General features: G+C 38.1%; 1 protein-coding gene across 1 annotated transcript; it reads right to left on the reverse strand.

The window, feature by feature from the left end:
* Positions 1-1,530: 1,530 nt before the first annotated feature.
* LOC119545373 (olfactory receptor 13F1-like) lies at positions 1,531-2,490 on the reverse strand. Its single transcript, XM_037850847.1, has one exon. It carries the CDS (start codon positions 2,488-2,490, stop codon positions 1,531-1,533), a length of 960 nt encoding a protein of 319 aa, XP_037706775.1.
* Between the last annotated feature and the right edge of the window lie 19,495 nt (positions 2,491-21,985).

Here is a 21,985-nt window from a genome sequence, read left to right on the forward strand (position 1 = left end):
GCTTTGGTAGGAATGGGGAAAAGGTTTTGGGAATGTGAGAAAACATACACACTTTGATGATGCATAAAACTTCTTTCTATACCTTATATATGTATTTTTCACCCATAAAAACAAATAATAAGACATAACTCCTTGAACATGTGTCAGATGAATTTATTTGATTACCTGGAACTAGGGTTTATTGTAAATTGTTGTAGCAATTAGCTGAGTAATAGGGTTACCACTCCTAATTCTTCAACATAGCATCAAGCCGTGGTCCCTATTGTTTGGCAGGGAGATAATTAGGTAGTGATGAAAGTTATAATAACTGGGTTTCTATCATTTACAGTATAAACATCGAGCCCCTACCTTTGGAGAGATTCAGAATCAACAGAACAAGACAAGTGTCTGAGGGATAAAAAATAAATAAACAAATAAATAAATAAATAAATAAATAAATAAATAATTCTCCTGTACTCTAAGGGGTCTACCTTCTAGTCGAATCCTTTCCTCATCCTGGTTGTTTCATGAATCCTCTCACCCTCACTGAACCATTGCTTGCAAGTTCTGTATTTCTCAGGTTGGGTCCTCTTTTGATAATTATCTACAACTGTCTTGCTTTCCCTAAACCTAAAGCACAGGCTGCAGTGATCTATGCCAGGGAGACCTTCTTACCAGAAGAAATGCCTCACCCACAGAAATTCAGTGTGCTTTGTGAGAAATAGAAACATGGGTACATGGTGATTAATTCATGCAGACACACAAAATGCCATATGAGACCATTCTGGCCTCATACTTATGGATAATTCAAGATCCTCCACTGCTATCACTCTACCCCACCTCATACACGGGACTGCAGCTGTGCAAACCTTGTGATGATATCTTTGCATAGACACCATATTCAGTCACTCCCCACCTACATGGCCCAGATTAACAAAGTCATCCCTACTATTTTTCATAAATCCAAAACCATATTTTTTGCACATTTGCAACAGCTTTGCAACTAGGAAGGTCAATAATTGAAAGTGTCTTCATTTACAAATAATGATATGTCACCACTTTGGATCCTATACATGCATTTTTTAAGAATACTTCCCATTGCTGCTTTAAATTCTTAAATCATAAATAACATAAGTGAAAATCACTTCAAAATCGAATGGGCTCAAAATTTAGTCTCTAATTCTGTTGCTTATTGTCTCAAGGATGCAACAGCCAGCTACTGAGATGATATAGCACATCAACTGTGAAACAATAGACAATTTTCTAATTTTAATGTCATGTTTATACATAAATAATGGGCATATAACATACGACATGTATCATCTGTAAAATATAATTAAACTAAAAAAAGCTGCATACATTTCCAAAAACATGATTTGGATCACTGATTCATTAATACCATCAGTAGTATTTACAAGACAAATCAGAATAGAAGACAGGAAGGTGAAACATCACAAAAGTGTACTGTGCAGTGTTTCAATATACACCAACTAGTATGCAGTTTTAAGAATAATATTGGAGATAATCCAAGTGAGTGTGCTTGTTAAAATATTAATTGAATTTGGAAATTAAAATAGCACCAAAAGGATTTCTAGTCGGCAATTTTTTCAGAGCCACTTTCACCTCTTTGTTCCGTAGACTATAGATGATAGGATTCAACATGGGGGTTAATCCAGCATATACCAAAGCCATAAATTTATCTATTTCCTGTGAGTCTACAGCTGAGGGCTTCAGGTACATGGAGAGAGCTGTGCCAAAGAACAAAACAATGACAGTCAGGTGGGCTGCACACATTGAAAAGGCTTTGCTTCTTCCATCTGCTGAGCTGATTCTCAGGATGTTGGAGAGGATGAAGGCATAGGAGACACAGATGAGGAGCATTGGCATGGGAAGGAGAAGTACACTGAGCACCAGCATGATTAACTGCGCCATGGAGGTGTCTCCACAAACAAGTTTCAAGACAGCCAGAATTTCACAAGTGAAATGATTGATGTTATTGTTATCACAGAAAGAAAGCTGTAGCACAGATGCTGATAGCACAAGGGCAGTGAGGCAGCCTGTCACCCAGGAGCCAATGGCCATCTGCACACAGACCCTCCTGTTCATGATGATGGAGTATCTCAGGGGTTGGCAGATGGCCACATACCGGTCATAGGCCATCATGGATAGGAGCACACACTCAGTGGAGCCCAGAGCAAGAGATAAGTACATCTGAGCAGCACATCCCAAAAATGAGATGATGCTTGTACCTGAAATAAAGTTTATCATCATTGGAGTGAGGGCAGAAGAGGTGAAGCAGATGTCCACAAAGGAGAGGTTGCTGAGGAAGAAGTACATGGGGGTGTGCAGGTGGGAATCCAGAATGCTGATGGAGATCAGAATTATATTACCCAGAAAGGTGATTGAGTACATCAGCAGGCACAGCACAAATATAAGGATCTCAACTTTAGGGTAGAGGGAAAACCCCAGGAAGATAAAACCTGTTACTGATGTCCAATTTGCCTGGAACATTTTATTCTGTCCTGTTGATGTTTTTCTGTGTCTAGAAGGATGAACATCATATACTATATACAAAACAAAGCAACATCCTCCCCATTCTCTGGTATTCTATTTCCATCGAAATTGTCATCTATATTGAATGGCTTCTTGATCTTGGTGACAATATTAGGGATACATGTTTGAAGGACTCTGTCATTATTAAGGTAAATTTCAAGGAGGAAATAAATAAATTAAAAACTCTCAGCTTCTCTTTTTGCTCCCAGAATTTCTTTTGACATTGCTGTGATGGGTTATTTCATAAACATTTGAATACAGGTAGAGAGAAGAAACAATCTTATGTGGTTTATTGTTCTTTCTAAACCATATTTGCAACTCGTCTGTGGCTACACCATCCATTTACCTCTGGATCACTGGAATTATTTCCTTCCCCAGGTTTGCTAATAGTCTTCTTACTTCAGAGAGACTGTGCTATTCAATGTCGTGTTTTCTTCAGGCACCCATGGAGATTTGTTCAAAATATTTCGGTAGATTCACTGGAGTTATAAGTTTCTGCAGTAAGATTAATTTATTGAAGACATTGGATAGTTAGCTGCTAACCCAGAGTTTCCTTTCAACCCCAAGAAATCACTGATAGATATCTCATGGTAGCAGACACATGGCAGAGATTTCTTTCATCTTGCAAGAGTTTCCCTGAAATCTATGACCAAACTCTGTACCCAAAGGACCATTCATTGGCATTATAAGGCAATTTAAGTTCTTCTACCTAGTGAAAAGTTTCTAAATTGTGCCAAAAATGAAAGCTACAAATCTATTCATTCAGGATTACAAATTCTAAAACCCCAGGGACAATGTCCCACAGATGCAATTATAGTCAGTAGCTGGTCTGTTTTAATTGTAGTGTTACCAAACAAGAGGTAAACTTGATCCAGGAGGAGAACTTTTCTCCTCACTGTCTTCTGAAAGTCAGTCAAGTTGGCTAATTTCTATAACATCAAGAAGAATACTGTTGGCACATTCTCCTTCATATTGAGGGAGGGTACCATATGTATCATGCCAAGTTGTACCCTGTAAGGAGCACAGCAGACATGGGGTGTTGTGAGTTATGGAACTCATCCATTGTTCATCATGGCTCAAAGCTTATGAAAAGGGATGAAGAACTTTGATCTTTTCCTTCAAGTAGAGCCCCTTTTGGGAAAGTAGTTCCATCAAATAATGGCCCCTTGACCCTTCAGAAATCTAGACACAGCTCTGCCTATTTGAGCAGTGATTTGTAATCCATGTAGACACTTACCCATTTCCTATTGATGTGCTGATGATGCATTGCGGGCGGTGGTGTGTGGAGAACCTCTCTCATTGCATCAGTGTACAATTACGATTGGATACTTTCTTGCAAGTAAAAGTCTGTAATAAAATCCATTATTCAGCTATCTATATCTTTTATCATATGTACTCCTCTTCTTAGAGAAGGCTGCAAATTTGAACAATTGCCCAGATTTTGTAAAGCTTGACCAGAAATCCCCTCCTTACCATCTATTTCACTGCAATCAGAATGCAGCCTTGGAATCTTTTATTAAATCTGTTCCTACATGGATAAAATCTTTTGGCCCTGGGATGATGCATATGTTTCACTTCCTTAAAATAAAAGAGCTTGTTTCAAAGGGAACCCAGGGCTTGGTGCTAAAAAAACAAACAAAAAAACCTTCCACTTTACCACTTCAATGTGTCATATAGCCAGCTGATGCTTTTCATTGAGCATCAGTTTATTCACCAAAGTATCCTTATCATAGTTCTTCTGAAGCATACATTTTTTGAAAGCAACCAGCACAATACCAGATACATAATATATGCACAATTATTATTTGATTTATGTCCTTTGAATGGTTTCCTACTTGCCTCTTGAATGCTCTCCCTTTTTTTATCCCCTTCTCAATCTCCTTAGTTGATTATGGCAATATCTTAGCCTTCCTTTCTTCATTTAGACAAGATTAACTGCAAACCAATACATATGGTAGGAAACAAAAGAGAAAAGGAGCTGTTGGACATATCTACCCAAAGCCTGACTTCCCCACCAACTTTCCTCTAAATTCCTTTATCCAATACTCCTCTCAACTCATTTGCTGGATGAGTGTGTCCAACCTGTTCAGTTCCTTGAGACACATGCGTGTAGCTCCTGATGTGAATCGTGTATTTCACCTTCCTGTATGGGGGAGGGTGAGGGTCATCAGGGAGCATTGCTTTCAGTCTAACCATCAAAGGTTTGGTGGTCACCAGTGACTACATAGGAAGCAGCGGCCACTTTTCCACTTTGGAGAGAGCTCAAAGTGCACTGAAATTAAGAGGAATTCTGAAGCTCCCTAGCATTTATTGTATAGAAGAAAAAGAGACAAAAAGTTGTGCTGTGCAACTATGTAATGTACTATAAACAACTGAATGTATGCTTTGTTTTGTATGACTGCATGGTATGTGAATATATCTCAATAAAAATGAATTAAAAATAAAAAAGTTTTGCTGTGACTCTGTTAAGAGCAATAATAATCATTCATGGGCTTAGGCCAAAAAATAGAAGTCATGTGATTCCCTTTCTCTCTCTTACCCTATATCCAATTCAAAAGAAATCAGGATCCATCTGCCTGAGAAATATGTGCCAGGTTTCCAGCTTCTGGCAATGGTGGGCTGTCTTTGATAGAATAGTTTGGTCAGACAAAACCTCCTTCCACTAACAATTATAAACTCTGGATTAAGTGAAAATAACTGCTTGATGGCATGAGAAAGCAACTTAATTAGTCAGAACTGAAGGAGATTCAACCTCTGCGAGATCAGAGACACAATGGGTGAGTTGTACGTTTATGTGGATTTCCCTCAAGGGAAGCAGGGGGAGCTCAAGCAGAATGCAATAAAACTTACTGAACTGAGAAATAAGAAATCAGCATCTGTGGTTGCTGGAGCATCTGTTTACTTATGTAGAAATCCTCAAATAGAGGGAAACAACAGACAGAGAGTCAAAATATAAGTAAAATCTGGTGTTCAACTCTTTGTTGAGATATAAATTGGGCACATGTAGGGAAAGCCTCCTGGGAACCCAAGGAAATGTGACAATTGGGAGGCTGAAAGAGCTGATCAGAGATTTTCATAGCAGCTCACTGCAGGGAGACAGAGTTGGTGCTCAACCCCACAAGAGTAAAGGGGCTTGGTAAATGCCTCCAGATTTCCATTGAAATGCTTGTCCTTTCTTTGCATCAGACAAATACTCAGGCCCAGAAAAATGGAGGTGGTCACCTCACACATGGGGGTGGGGACATATAAATTGAGAAGCATCTCATTTCATACCCCAGCCAGTAGTATAACTTATTTAGCATTCATCAAGGAGCCATGTATTATTGAGTCTGGGTTTATTTACTATAAGTAATTCTTTATTCAGGGACCATCACAAATGGCATTCAATAATGCCCTTTATTCGAGCATATATCATTAGTCTCTTTACTCACAGGTTCAGTTGATAACAGCTTAATAGGGGTTATCTGTGTATTGTTTTCCTCTCCCTACTTGTATCATGCCCCAGTAAAGGGAGGTAGGGTATCACAGGAAAATTGCTTACCTCCTTCATCCATTATCAATTTGCAATTGGCTGTCATAAAAGTTGTGTATTTTACATGAGGTGATTTAATATAAATTTACCGAAGGTAGAGTAAAAGAAGTTAACAATCCATAGTGTAACAAAAGAATAACCACTATAAAACCCAGAAGGAAACACAACAAAAAAGCTAATAGAAGGGATATAATGCAATAATAATAATAATTTAAAACTTGATTAATTTAAATAATGCAGGTATAAGGAATAAACAAGACAGCACAAACAGAAAACAAATAACAATGTAGCAGAATTAAACAAAACATCTAAATAATTACATTAAATATAAATAAAGGCTCCAACTGAACCAAGATGGTGAGAGTGGATAAAAAAGGAAGGCACAGCTTTATGTTTAAAAAAGTATACATTAAACAAAGACACAGAGAAGTTGAAAACTAAGGGGATTGAAAAACACTTACATTAAAAACTAAAAAAGATAGAGGATCTAAGATGGCAGCGTAGAGAAGAGTGGAAGCTAAGTAATCCCCCTGGAACAACTAAAGAAAAACAGAAACAACTAGTAAATAATCCAGAATAACTGCGGGGGCACAAACATGACTGTCCACGCATCGTACAGCAACCTGAATTGGGAGGAATGCCCAAGATCACAGCATAAAATCTGTAAATAAAAACTGTGGCTCTAAGCCAGGAGACCCCTCCCCCCCATGGCCTGAGCTGCAAAGTCTCATGCTGCTAGAGAGAGACTCTCTCCCAGGGACTGAGTATAGCTCAGCTGAGCTCCAACTAGGGTTTTAATTAGTAACTGTGAACTGCTCACTACGAGGTATGAATCCCCAACAAGCAGACAGAGGCTTTGGGTGATGACTGACCTTGGAGAGCTGGAGGGTCACCTCGGACTAGCCCTGAAGGGGACTTTCTGTTCCTTTTTTGGTTCAGTGGAGAAAGCCTCAGCGATTTGCAGTTCCCAGTGATCTGACCCAGCCAAGGGTGGAGAGAGCACAAGCAGAGAGATACCATTGAAATGCTAATGACCTCACCCTGGGGGTCTATCTTCTCTAAGAGGAAAGGGGTGGGGCCCAGCTCTACTACCTGCCTTCTATTCAGAACCAGACCCCAGAGCCTGGGGGAAAACAGCCACAGGCCACACCTCCTTACACCAGTTTAGAATTATAGGCTGACAGGTGCCACCAGCTGGGCAGAAAAGCACAGTGACCTGAGACATCACAGGGTGTACCAATTTTCTAAGATACACCCTCAGAGAAACCAGATACTGAATATTTCTTCCTTCTGGAACCTGAGCCCATTCTGGTCTGGGAAAACCTGATTAGGGTAACCAAGGAAACCATGCCTAGACAACAGAAAATTACAATCTACACTAAGAAAAATGAAGTTATGGCACCATCAAAGGAACAAACTTACACTTCAACTGAGATACAGGAATTGAAGCAACTAATAGTAAGTCAATTCAAAATGTTTAGGGAAGCTATGGTGAAAGAACTGAACCGTATAATGAAAACACTGGATGTACATAAGGTAGAAATTGAAAGTTCGAAAAACCAACTGGCAGAATCTATGGAAATGAAAGGCACAACGTAAGAGATGAAAGACGTGATGGAAACATGCAATAGCAGATCTCAAGAGGCAGAAGAAAATACTCAGGAACTGGAGAACCAGGCACCTGAAAGCCTACACCCAAAAGAACAGATGGAGAAAAGAATGGAAAAATATGAGCAACATCTCCAGGAACTTAAGGACAAAACTTAAGGACAAGAATGTATGTGTCATTGGTGCCCCAGAAGGAGAAGAGAAGGGAAAAGGAGCATAAGAAATAATAGAGGAAATAATGAAAATTTCCCATCTCTTATGAAAGACATAAAATTACAGATCCGAGAAGCATAGCATACCCCAAGCAGAATAGAGCTGAATAGACGTATGCAAGACACTTAATAATCAGGTTATCACACGTCAAAGATAAAGAGAGAATCCGGAAAGCAGTAAGAGAAAAGCGATCTATCACATACAAAGGAAGCTTGATAAGACTATGTGCAGATTTCTCAATAGAAACCATGGAGGCAAGAAGGAAGTGGGGTGATGTGTTTAAGATACTGAAAGAGAAAAACCACGAACCAAGAATCCTATATCTGACAAAACTATCCTTCAGATATGAGGGAGAGCTTAAAATATTCTCTGACAAACACATAATGACAGTTTGTGAACAAGATACCTGCTCTACAGGAAACACTAAAGGAAGCAGTGCAGACAAAAAAGAAAAGACAGGAGTGAGATGTTTGGAAAACAATTTTGTACAGCAATGTAAGTACACTGAACAAAGATGACTGTGAATATGGTTGAAAGAGGAAGGCTGGGACCATGTGGGACACCAGAACAAAAGATGAATGATAAAGACTGGAACTGTGTAACTCAGGGAAACCTAGGGTGCTCAGTGATTGTAATAAAAGGTACAAATATGTTTTACATGAGGTAGAACAAATGAATGTCAACATTGCAAGGTGTTAAAAATAGGGTGGGATTGGGGGAAAATACAATCGATGCAAACTAGAGCCTATAATAAACAGAAAAAAAAAACTAAATGAAAGAAAGCAGCAATGACTATATATGATCAAATTAACTTCAAGAAATAGAATATTAATAGATATAGATAATAAAAACACCAAACCACCAAGAAGAAATTGAAATAAAAGGTCAAGGTACATTCAGCTAATAGTATAGCTCCAAATTCATGAAACAAAACTGACAGGAATAATGGGAAAATGGACAAATCTATGCTCCTATCTTATGATACTTCATATTCACTTTCAATAACAGAAAAAATATATAAATAAAATTAATTGTGAATGTGGAAGCTTGTAAAACTATCAAACAAATTGATCCAATTGACATTTACAAAACACTATTCAGCAATTTCAGAATCATGCCTTATTTTAATGTGCATTGATTATTCTCAAAAATAGATCAATGCTGGTTCATATAAGACATCTTGATAAATTTCAAAAGACTGAAATCCTACAGAGTATGTTTTCTGAACACAACAGAATTGAAATTAACACTGGTAAAATATTATCCAGAAAATTCTAAAATATTTGTACCTTAAGCAATACACTTCTAAGTTCCCAATGTGTCAAGAAGCAAATCACAAGAGAAATGAAAACATGTTTTGAAATGAATGATAATGGAAACACAACATAAAATTTGTGGGATGCAGCAAAAGCAGTGTTTTGATAGGTAGATTCATCTTTCAATCATTGTAGTAAGAAAGAAGAGGGGTTTTACATCAGCTACCTAAGATTCCAACTAATGAAGTTAGAAAAAGGAGAATCAAGTACCCCAAAGTAAGGAGAAGGAAATAAATAAAAGATCAAAGCAGACATCATGAAAGAGAAAAGAAGACAAGAGAGAAAGCAAAAGAGTCAAAACATGGATATTTGAAAAATTTCATAAAACTGATAAAACTTAGCTGATTTAAGAAAAAAAATAACCTCACAAATTAAAAACTTCAGTAATGAAAGATCAAGTATCACTGCAGCTCCTATATGTATTTAAGGTAGAATAAGAGACTTTATTAATTAACAAATCCAACATATAGATTAAATGGAAAAATTTCTGGAAAATCACCACTTACAAAGACCAATGCTGCAACAACAACAATAACAACAACAAAAAAAGAAAACAAGAAAAACTGAATAGACCTAAAATAAGGGTAGTAATTGAATGAGTAACTATTTCCACAAAACTTCAGGCCTAGAGATAGCATCTCAATGAGTTTTGTCAGTTTAAAATATCAATATAATAAATATAAACATGTACATGTTAATATTAGTAATGTAGAAATGTTATACCAACTCAGAAAATAGAGGAGAATGGAATGCTCCGCAGAACTATGTTATGAGGCCAACATAGTCTGGTACCAACACAATCTGGCAAGATATTGCAAGAAAAGGAAATTAGAAAGCAATATCACTCATGGAAATAGACTCAATCCTCAACAAATATTGGCAAGTCATATCCAAAGCATTATATCAAAAGGCTAATATATCCAGGACATGTAGGTGTTTTCCCAGAAAAGAAATGTCAGTGTAATATTTGAACATTAATCACTTAAGTTCATCTTATTAACAGAATAAAGGAGAAAATTTTGAAATTACAATGCCAATAAATGAGAAAAAAGCATCTATAAATAAACAATTTTATTCATGAAAAAAACTTACTCTCAGAATACCAGGAATCAAAGGACACTTCCACAATATGATAAAGGACATCTATGTAGCATCTCAGCTATTACAAAATGTAGTGAAAAAGAACTGAAGTTTTTAATTTTTGAAAATTTAATTATACTTGGTGACATTCTGGGTCATTGTGTTTAACAGTTCTCTTCCCTAAGTTAAAAAAAAAAGATATTCTGTGTGATTGCTAGAAATTTTAGAGATCAAACATTTATATCTGAGTCTGTGATTCCCCTCAAACTGAATTTTGTGCATTATGTATGATATAAATATCCAGTTACTGGAAAAAATGCAAACAAACCAGTCCTGTCCAAACTGAGTCACTTTGGCACCTTTATGACAATCAATTGACCATATATTTGTGGGCACTTCCTCACTCTTTATTCTGCTCAATTAACCTATTTGTCCTTCTTTATGCCAATACCACAGTGTCTTGATTATTGTAGGTTAGAACTAGGTTTGAAATTCAATCATACAAATCCTGCATCATCATATTTTTTTTTTAATTGTTTTGGCTTTTTTAGTTCCTTTCCATTTCATATCTGTTTTAGAATCATTCTTGTCCTGGAACAGTTGCTACAGGAGTAAGTTTACAAGGCTTTGGAAGTGAAGTCTGGACATAAGCCTTTATGCCCCTCAAGAAAAAGCCATGATCTTTTGATCCAATCTCATGGGATATTGGGATTACATTGTTTCCATGGAGATGTGACCCACCCAACTGTGAGTGACACCTCTGATTAGGGTGTGACCTTGACTGAATGTTTCCATGGAAGTGTGGCCCTGCCCATTCAGTCTGGGTCTTGATTACTTTTACTGGAGTACTTTAAAAAGAGCCACCCAGGCCCAGACGCTGGCTGACATTGATGCTTAGACATGCGAGGAGTTGCAGTCTAGACAGACACTTTGAAGACGGCCTTTGAAAGCTGATGCTTTGGAGAACACCATTTTGAAACACAACCTGGGAGCAAGCAGACACCAGCCACGTGACTTCCCAGCTAACACAGGTTTTCTGGACGCCAATGGTCTTTCTCCAGTGAAGGCACCCTACTGTTGATGCCTTAGCTTTGACACTTTTATGGTCTTAAGACTATAACTTTGTAACCAAATAAATCCCCTTTATAAAAGCCAATCTGTCGCTGGTATTTTGCATAACAGCAGCAGTAGCAAACTGGAACAGCTTATAACAGTTAGGCCAACTTAGGCCTTTATATCCACATTTTAGGTACTGAAGGAGGATTTTTATTAAAAAAAAAAACATAAACCAGTAACAAAATGGCTTGACTATTTTAAATATCATTTTGGTGGAAATGGAGAAAAAGTGATTGGAAATGTGAGAAAACATAGACCCTTTAATTGATGATGCATAAAACTTTAATTTCTATGCCTTATTTGTGCATTTTTCACCCACAAAAACAAATAATGAGACAACTCCTTGAATATGTGTAGGATCAATGTATTTGATTACCTGAAATCAGGGTTTATTGTAAATTGTTGTAGCAATTGGCGGAGTAATAGGGTTACCACCCCTTCTAATTCTCCAGCAAACTAGGTACGCATCAAGCATAGTCCCTACTATTTAGTAATGAGATTATTAAGTAAGGATGAAAGTTAGAATAACTGGGTTGCTTTCATTTAAAATATAAATATCCAGCCCCTGCCTTGGGAGATGTTCAAAATCAATAGAACAACACATCAAGTGTCTTAGGGATAAAAAAAAAAAATTCTCCTGTACTCCAAGGGCTCTTGTATTAAGACCCCACCAGAGTACCTATAGTTGAATCCTTTCCTCGTACTGGTTCTTTCATCAGTCCTCTCACCTTAACTGAACCATCATTCTTGGCAAGCTCTGCATTGCTCAGTCTGGATCCTCCTCTGAGAACTATCTACAATTTTCTTGCCTGCCCTAAACTTAAAACTCAGCAGCAGGAGGGAACCTAAGATGGCGACTAGGTGAGACAGAGAAAAAAACACCTCCATGGAAAACACTAGATAAAAAACCAGAAAGGACCCAGAACACCACTTCCAAAGTAGCACCAGCTGGACAAGTTCTGCTAAAGCCACAGGGAACATGCGACTGGTGAAACCAGGAGTCTGCGTTCTGAAATGAGTGAGTGAGTAGGCTGAATCCCTCGGCCACGCTGCGTTGGGGGGAAACGGTGGATTGGACTTTTTAAAAAAAATAAAAGCAGCCCGGGAACAGCTGCAGATAAGACGGGAGCGGTCTGGACTAACGTCTAGGTGTCTGGGGTGGAGGATACCCCTTCCCACACCCACTGCTGATTGTCTTGGGTCCAGAGAAACAAAGGGGAGACACACAACTTGCAGCAGTCTCCCCAGCAGGCGGGGCTATTCCTGCCTGGACTGAACACACAGCGTGGAGCTGAGCTGAGAGGCCCAGCCTCACAGCCATCACCCCAGTGGGTGGGGCTGCTCCTGCCTGGGGCCGAGCACATGGCACAAAGCCCAGCTGAGAAACCCAGCCTCACAGCCATCACCCCAGTGGGCAGGGCTGCTCCTGCCTGGGGCTAAGCATACAGTGCAGAGCCAAGCCAAGAAACCCAGCCTCACAGCCGTTGCCCCATCAGGCGGGGCTTCTGTTGCCCGGGGCCAAGCACACGGCACAGAGCCCAGCCAGGAGGCCCAGCCTCCCAGCTGTCTCCCCAGTGGGTGGGGCTACTCCTGCCCGGCTGAACACAAAGCACAAACCTGAGACAAGAAACCCAGCCTGAGAGGGAATCTTTCCCACAGCATCACTCACACGACACAATATCGACCGTGGACAGTGGCCTTGAATATACCCACAGCTGATTGTCCTGGAGCTGGGAGAGCGGAGCTGTGTGGAAAGGGGGAAGTTAATGCATCCCATTCAACCATCTTTGAAATGGGATGGGAACGCCCCTACACAGCCTGGCTGCCCAGGGCTTCCCTGGAGGCCGGTGCTCACTTGTGACATGGCACGGCCTGCCCCCCCTCAACAGAGATCCTGGAAAAGCACAGCAGGGAGGGGGGAACTGCTTGGAAATCCCAGGGAACTTATGCCAATACCAAGGACTTTTGTGTCAGCAACAGAGAACAGCCTTAAATCTCCGGGAGCACCTGGGAGATTTGATTGTTAGACCTGCCCTTCCTCCCTAACCACTCAGGCACACACCCCACATTGAGGGCAGACAGCACCGACAAGACACCCAAATTAAGTGCACCAATTGGACCCCAAAAGAATCAGATCCCCACATACCACAAAGTTGGGGAGAACTGACTTGAGGGGAATAAGTGACTCAGGGACGCCGTCTGCTGGTTAGTTATAGAAAGTGTATGTCACCAAGCTGCAATTCTAACAAATTAAAGACTCACAGATGCCATCTGCTGGTTAGTAAGAGAAAGTGTACGTCACCAAACGGTGTCTCTGAAAAATTAGATCATATACTTTTTTTTGATACAACTTGAAAGAACCCTATCAAACCAAACAAATGCCAAGAGCCCAAAAACAACAGAAAATCCTAATGCATATGATAAAACCAGACGATATGGAGAATCCAGCTCCAAACACACAAATCAAGATTTCGGAAAAAATGTCATACCTTGCAAAATTAATTAAAGAACTACAATCAAAGAATGAAAACATGGCAAAGGATTTAAAAGGCATCAAGAGGACCATGGCCCAGGATATAAGTGCCAGAAAGAAGACCCTAGAAGAGCATAAAGAAGACATTGCAAGAGTAAATAAAAAAATAGAAGATCTTATGGAAATAAAAGAAACTGTTGGCGAAATTAAAAAGACTCTGGATATTCACAATACAAGACTAGAGGAAGCTGAACAACATCTCAATGTCCTAGAAATCCACAGAATAGAAAATGAAAGAACAAAAGAAAGAATGGAGAAAAAAAATGAAAAAATCACAATGGATCTCAGGGATATGATATATAAAATAAAACATCCAAACTTAAGACTCATTGGTGTCCCAGAAGGGGAAGAGAAGGGTAAAGGTCTAGAAAGAGTATTCAAAGAAATTGTTAGGGTAAACTTCCCCAACCTTCTACACAATATAAACACACAAAGCATAAATGCCCAGCGAAATCCAAATAGAATAAATCCAAATAAACCCACCCCAAGACATATTCTGATCAGACTCTCAAATACTGAAGAGAAGGAGCAAGTTCTGAAAGCAGCAAGAGAAAAGCAATTCACCACATACAAAGGAAACAACATAAGACTAAGTAGTGACTACTCAGTGGCCACCATGGAGGCAAGAAGGCAGTGGTATGACATATTTAAAATTCTGAGAGAGAAAAATTTCCAGCCAAGAATACTTTATCCAGCAAAACTCTCCTTCAAATTTGAGGGAGAGCTTAAATTTTTCACAGACAAACAAATTCTGAGAGACTTTGCCAATAAAAGACCTACCCTACTTCAAATTCTAAAGGAAGCCCTACCAACAGAGAGACAAAGAAAGGAGAAAGAGATATAGAGGATTTTAACAGACATATATAGTACCTTAGATCCCAAATCACCAGGACACTCATTTTTCTCTAGTGATAACAGATCTTTCTCCAGAAGGGACCATAAGCTGGGACATAAAACAAGCCTCAAGAAATTATTAAAAAAAAAAATTGAATATACTCAAAGAACATTTTCCAAACACAATGGAATACAAATAGAAGTCAATAGTTTTTGAACTATAACTCCACTATTTACTTCCTACATGATAAAAAATACACAAACTCTAAGGACAAATCAGTGGTTTTGAACTCAATGTAAAATATGTAACTTTAGACAACTATATGAAGGTGGGGGAATGAAGGAGTATAGGAACATAGTTTATGTGCCCTATTGAAGTGAAGGTGGTACCAAAGAAAAACAGGATTGATATGGATTTAAGAGGTTAATTTTATGCCCCACAGTAAACACAAAGAAATTATCAGAGAATATAACCATAGAGATGAAAAGTAGAGTTTGGGTTAAGAGAAATGGGGGAAGGGGCAATGGGGAGGTAAGAAAGGAGTGTAGGGTTGCTGTTTGAGGTGAAGGGAAATTTCTAGTAATGGATGGTGGGAAAGAGCATAACATCATTCTAAATGTGATTAATCCCACTAATGGTAAGGCTAGGGAGGGAGTGGAATGGGAAGATTTAGGCTGTATATATGTTTCCACAATTGAAAAAAGAAAAAAAAAAAAAGACAGTCTAACTAGATGGCAATTGAATGCTAAGGATGAACTTGGATGGGATTGGAGGGTGGAGGACAGGTGGCTCGAAGGGACACAGTTGAGACATAAGGAAAAGGAAATATAGAATGTAAGCATTGTATCATTGTTGAATATCTTATACTTCTTAGATGTGCTTAATGGAATTACATAAAAGAATGTTCTTGTTCATGGGAAGTACATACGTGAATTACAATGTATGTTCAAGGATGTGTGCAGCGAACTCTCATATGTTCAGAAGACAGAGAAATATATGATGGATGATAGATAGAGAGGGAGGGAGGGAGGGAGGGAAAGAAATAGTGATGTGACAGCATGTTAAAGTTGGTGGATTGAGCTATCGGGGGAGGGGGGGTCAGGGTATGATGGAATTCAGTGTATGGGGCTAGTATTGTTTTTCAACTATTCATGTAACTTTGAATTTATTTCAAAATAAAAAACAAAAAAAAAAAAGATTAGCTGAAAACAAGAAAAAAAAAAACTCAGCAGCAGTGATGTATGCTAAGGAGAGGCACTGTTTTATGAGGACTCACCCACATATATTCAAGGCTGTCTCCCTGATAAAAATGGAATGCTATGTTCACATGGGCCTCATATTATTCCCCAACTCAGGTAGGGAAGATTATATATCTATAATATATAGTTATATTACATGACACATAAAATAAATAAATGTCAAATACATTTCCAATAACATATTTCTGGATCACTAAATGATTCATTAATGTCAACAGAATTATTTACAAGGCAAATCAGGATAGAGGAAGTAAATATGAATTTCATAACAAATGTGTATTGTACAGGGTTTTGGTATAAGCCAAAAAGCATGCTGTGTTATGGATAATGCTGGAGATTATCCAGGTGATTGTCCTTGTTTCAATATTACTTGAGTCTAGAAATTAAGATAGTAGCAAAAGGATTTCTAGTCAGCGATTTTTTCAAAGAAACTTTCACCTTTTGTTCTGAGACTATAGATGGCAGGATTCAACATAGGCATTGATCCAGCATGCGCCAACGCCATAAATTTATCTAGTGCCGGTGACACTTTTATGGTCTTAAGACTATAACTTTGTAACCAAATAAATTCCCTTTATAAAAGCCAACCTGTCACTGGTATTTTGCATAACAGCAGCATTAGCAAACTGGAACAGCTTATAACAGGGTTTCAGGTACATGGAGAGGGCTCTCCCATAGGAATACACCACAGCAGTCAGGTGGGCTGCACATGTTGAAGGGGCTTGGCTTCTTCCATCTGCTGAGCTGATTCTCAGGATGCTGGAGAGGATGAAGGCATAGGAGACACAGGTGAGGAGCACTGCCAGGGGAAGGACGAGTTTGCAGAGCACCAGAATGACTAACTGTTCAATGGATGAAGTCCACACAAACCAGTTTCAAGACAGTCAGAATTTCACAAGTGAAATGATCGATGTTATAACAACAGAGTGAAAGCTGTTGCAAAAATGCAGATTCCACCAAGGCATGTCCCACAGATGCAATTACAGTCATTGGCTGGTCTGTTCTAATACTCGTGTTCTTCAACCAGAAGTCAACTTGTTCTTGTCTACACTGTTTGAGAAGGGGATCTTTGCTCTTCTTTGTCTTGTGAAAATCAATCAAGCTGGCTAATTCCTGTAAAATTAAGAACAGTGATGGCAGTTTCTCCTTCATATTGAGGATAGGTATCATAATATGTTTCACATAAAGTTTTACTTTAAATGGAGCACACCAAACATAGGGGGTTCAAGCTTACGGAACTCATCTTTTGCTCATCACCATTCAAAGAGAAGACTTATGAGGAGTGACAAAGAACCTGGAGCTTTCCTTTCAAGGAGAGGCCCTTTTGGAAAGGTAGTTTTATCAAATAATGGCACCTTGACCCTTCAGAAACCCAAAGAAGGCTCCGTTTATTTGAATGCTGCTTTTTAATCCCAGAACACACTTGTCCATTTTCCTACTGAGAACCGATAGTGTATTGTCGATGGTGGTGTGGAGAAAACATGCTGTCATTTCCTCACTGTACAATTATTGTTGGATGCTTTCTTGTTAGTAAAAGCCTGTAATCAATGCAATTTGTCAATTACCTATATCATTTACCATATTTATTACACTTCTTAGAAAAGGTTATAAACTTGAACTCTTGCCAGGATTTTTTAAATCGTGACCAGAAATCCCCTCCTCACTATATATCACACTGCGTTCAGAATGCAGCCTTGGCTCTTTCATAAACTCTATTTACACAAGAATAAAATATTTAAGGCCCTGGGATGATGCATATGCTTCAGTTCTTTAAATATAGAAAGCTTTGATAAAAGGAAACCTAGGTCTTTAGTGCTAAAAAAAATCCTTCCACGTCACCATGGAAGTGTCATACAGACCAGCAGATTATCCTTACTGAGCTTCAGTTTACGCATTTGATTCTCCTGATATATCCTTATCATGGTTTTGTGAGGCATACAGACCTTTTATGGAAAGCAACCAGCACAGTACCTGTCATATAGTATTGCACAATTATTATTCAATTTCTCTCCCTTGAATGGCTTTCTACTTGCCTTTTGAACCCTTTTCCTTTCTTCATCCTCCTTCTCATAGTTTCTCTCCTTATTTGTTATGGAAATATCTTTGCTTTTCCTTCCTCATTTAGACAAGATTCACTGCAACCTAACACAAAGAGTTGGAAATAGGAAGAAAAAAGAGGCTGATATCTGCAGCAAGAGGTCCCCACCCCCAACTTTCCTCTAAAATTCTTTATTCAGAGCTCCTCTCAATTCAATGTTGGTTAAGTGTATCCTATCTGTTCAGTATCTGTAGGCACATGCTTGTAGGTTCTGAAGTGACTCGTGTATTTTGACCTTATTTTATGAGGTAGTGGGGAGGGTCATAAGGGAGCATTGCTTTAAGTCTAACCATCAAGATGTGGTGGGCTCCAGTGACAAAGACTGATGAAGGCAGCGCAACTCATTTGCTACTATATAGGAGGCAACTGGCCACATTTCTACTTTGGAGAGAGCTCAAAGAACACTGAAAGAAAAAGAAAATCCCAACTCCCATGGAATTTACTGGAAAGAGCCAAAAGTCTTGGCAAGTTTCCTGAAACTTATAAATCTCTCATCTTACCTAACTCTGTTAATAGCATTAAAAGGCATTCATGTGCTTAGGCCCCAAAATAGAACTTGTCTGTGACTCCTTTTCTCTCAATTACCCTATATTCAATACAAAATTTCAGAACCAATCTGCCTAAATGTGTCAGGATTACAGCGTCTGATGATGGTGGACTATCTCATGACAGGATAGCACGGATCAGAATAACCCTTCTAGCACAACAATTACAAACTCAAGATTAGGTATAAAAAATACTGTTTCAGGGCTGTGGAGAGCAGCCTGAATCAGTCAGTACTGGAGGAGATTCATCCTTGTTAGAGGAAAACCACAATGGGTGAGGTCCAGGTTCATATGGTTTTCCCCTCAAGGAAGCAGATGGAGCTCAAGCAGAAAGCAAGAGTCTTATCAAGCTGAGAAATAAAAAATCAGCATTTGTGGCTGCTGGAGCAGCTGGTAATTTATGGAGAAATCCTCAAATAGAGGAACCACATAATATAGGTAAAATCTGCCCTCCAACTCTTGACTGAGCTAAGAGTTGAGCATGTGTGGAGTGAGCTTCCTAGGAAACCAAGGAAATGTGACAACTGAGAGGTTGAAAGAGCTGATCAGAGGTTTGCGTAGCAGCTCACTGCAGGGGATACAGAGTTGGTGTTCAACCCCAACAGAGTAAAGGGCTTGGTAAAGGCCTCCAGATTTCCACTGAAACACTTGTCCTTTCTTCTGCATCACACACATACACAGGCCCAGAAGAATGGAGGTGGTTACTTCACACACTGGAGGGCAGGGGTGGAAGCATCTAAATTAATGAGGATACTACTTCATACACCAACAAGCAGTATAACTTATTTAACAGTCTTCAAGGAGCCATGTATTATACAGTTGAGTTTATTTTCTATAAGTAAATCTTTATCCAGAGATAATCTGCAAATGGCATTCAATAGATAAGGTCTTTTTATACAAGCATATATCAAGATTGCAGAATTAAACAAAAACATTTTATTAATTATATTAAATATAAATGGACTAAATGCTCCTCTGAAACAAGATGGTGACATGGATAAAAAAGGAAAACAGAGCTTTATGCTTTAAACAATACACTTTAAACAAAGACACAGGCAAGCTGTAAAGTAAAAGTATTGAAAAACCCTTCCATGCAAAAACTAAATGAAAGACATCTGTAATGCCTATATTGAGATCAAACTAATTAACATCAAAAAATAGAATATTAAAGGATGTATATAATAAAGACATCAAATCATCAAGAAGAAATTAAAATAAAAAGTCAGTGTACATTCAGCTAATAACATACTTTCAAATCCATGAAACAAAGATTGACAGAGATAAAGGGAAAATGGACAGATCTTTGATCATATCTGAAGATACTTCACACTCACTTTGAATCACTGATAGAGTACATAGACAAAATTCAGTATGAATGTGGAAGACTGTAAAGTATCAAACAAATTAATTCAATTGACTTTACAGAACACTATTCAGCAATTTCAGAATCACATACTTTCAAATGCATATTTTGTTATCCTACAAAATAGATCAATGCTGGTTCATAAAAATATCTCAATAAATTTCAAAAGACTGAAATCAGAGTATGTTCTCTGAACACAACAGAATAGAATTTAGCACCAGTAAAAATATTATCCAGAAAACTAAAATATTTGGACCTTAAGCCACACAATTCTAAATTCCCAATGTGTCAAAGAGGAAGTCACAAGAGAAACTAAAAAATATTTTGAAATGAATGATAGTGGAAACACAACATTTCAAAATTTGTGGGATGTGGCAAAAGCAGTGTTTGACAGAAAGATTCATCTTTCAATGATTATAGTAAGAAAGAAGAGGGGTTTTACATCAATAACCTAAGATTCCAACTAATGAAATTAGAAAAGAAGAGCCAAATAGCCCTAAGTAAGTAGAAGGAAATAAATAATAAAGATCAAAGCAGACATTAAAAAAGAGAAGAGGAAAAGGCAATAAAGTAATGTAGTCATTTGAAAAATTTCATAAAACCGATATTTGAATATTTGAATAATTTCATAAAATTGATTAATCTATAACAGTTTTAAGGAAAAAGAAAAGAATAACTTTACAAATTAAACAGTACAGAAATGAAAGAGTAGATATTGCTGCAGCTCTTATATATATTTAAAGGAGAATAGGCGACTTTATTAACTACTTTATCCCAATGAATCCAGCATTTAGATTAAATGGATAAATTTCTGGAAAAGCACTGCTTACCAGACCAATACAACAAAGATATAGAAAACCTGAATGGACTTTAATAAGTGTAGAAATGGAATTAATAATTGAAGTATTTCCACATATACAACTACAGGGCTACAGACAGCATCACTACTGAGTTTTTTCAATTTAAATTATAAACAAAATTGATATTGCAGAAATGTTATATCATCTCAGAATAGAAGAGGACTCAGTGCCACACAAAACACTGTTATGAGGCCAAAACACCCTGGTACCAATGTAACCATCAGAAAACACGGTCCTAAATAGGCCCGCCTGATCCCGCATCAGAGAAACAAGCCTCTCTGCTTTGGTGAGAAGGTGAGTTTATTGAAGATGCATCAACAAGGAACTGGAGGAAAAAAAAAAAAAACTTTCCAAGACCAGTTCAGAGTGAGAGAGTGGTTTGGGTTTTTATAACCCCAGACAAAGAAATGGCCAGAATCCAGAAGAAAGCAGAAGGAGAAAAAAAATAGAAGAGAGTAAGCTGTTTGGTCAGCATCTCCTGTTATCTTGGAGTCCTCCCCTCGTTCAGTCTTGTTTTTTAAGAAGAAGGAACTGGTTATCAGACTATATGGTGATATAACTTGAATTCTCCTGCAGCGAAAAGTTCCTGAGAATAGAGAGTAAGTTTTCGTTGTTGTTGAGATTAGAGCAACAGGAAGTTATTCTAACAATGGCTTCATATGCTTAAAATAACTCAAGGCTGCTTGAGTGAAGTGATCACAATAAACATTTTTGTTATTGTTGTTGTTTGGCTACTGAAGATTATACTAAGCATTTTACAGCTAAAGAATTATATTGAGTGTTTTTTCTACTTATCCAGCTATCACCAAGACAATCAGATGAAGATATTACAAGAAAAGAAATTTATAGAACAATATCACTCATGAATATAGAGTCAACAATCCTCAAATAATATTGTCAAACCATACCCAGCATTATATCAAAAGGCTAGCATATCAAGAACATGTAAGTGTTATCCTGGAAACAAATGTCAGTTTAATATCTGCTTAGTTCATCTGAAGATGGATAACAGAATATAGGAGAAAAATTTATAATTACTATGGCAATAAAAAAGAATTTTGTAAAAATCAAATCTTATGCATGATAAAATCTACT

Source organism: Choloepus didactylus, chromosome 10 (assembly GCF_015220235.1).
Source record: "Choloepus didactylus isolate mChoDid1 chromosome 10, mChoDid1.pri, whole genome shotgun sequence".
Taxonomy (NCBI): Eukaryota; Metazoa; Chordata; class Mammalia; order Pilosa; family Megalonychidae; genus Choloepus; species Choloepus didactylus.

Bases quoted from the DNA above. Each gene is read 5' to 3' on its own strand.
- LOC119545373 (XM_037850847.1), bottom strand. From the start codon at position 2,490: ATGTTCCAGGCAAATTGGACATCAGTAACAGGTTTTATCTTCCTGGGG.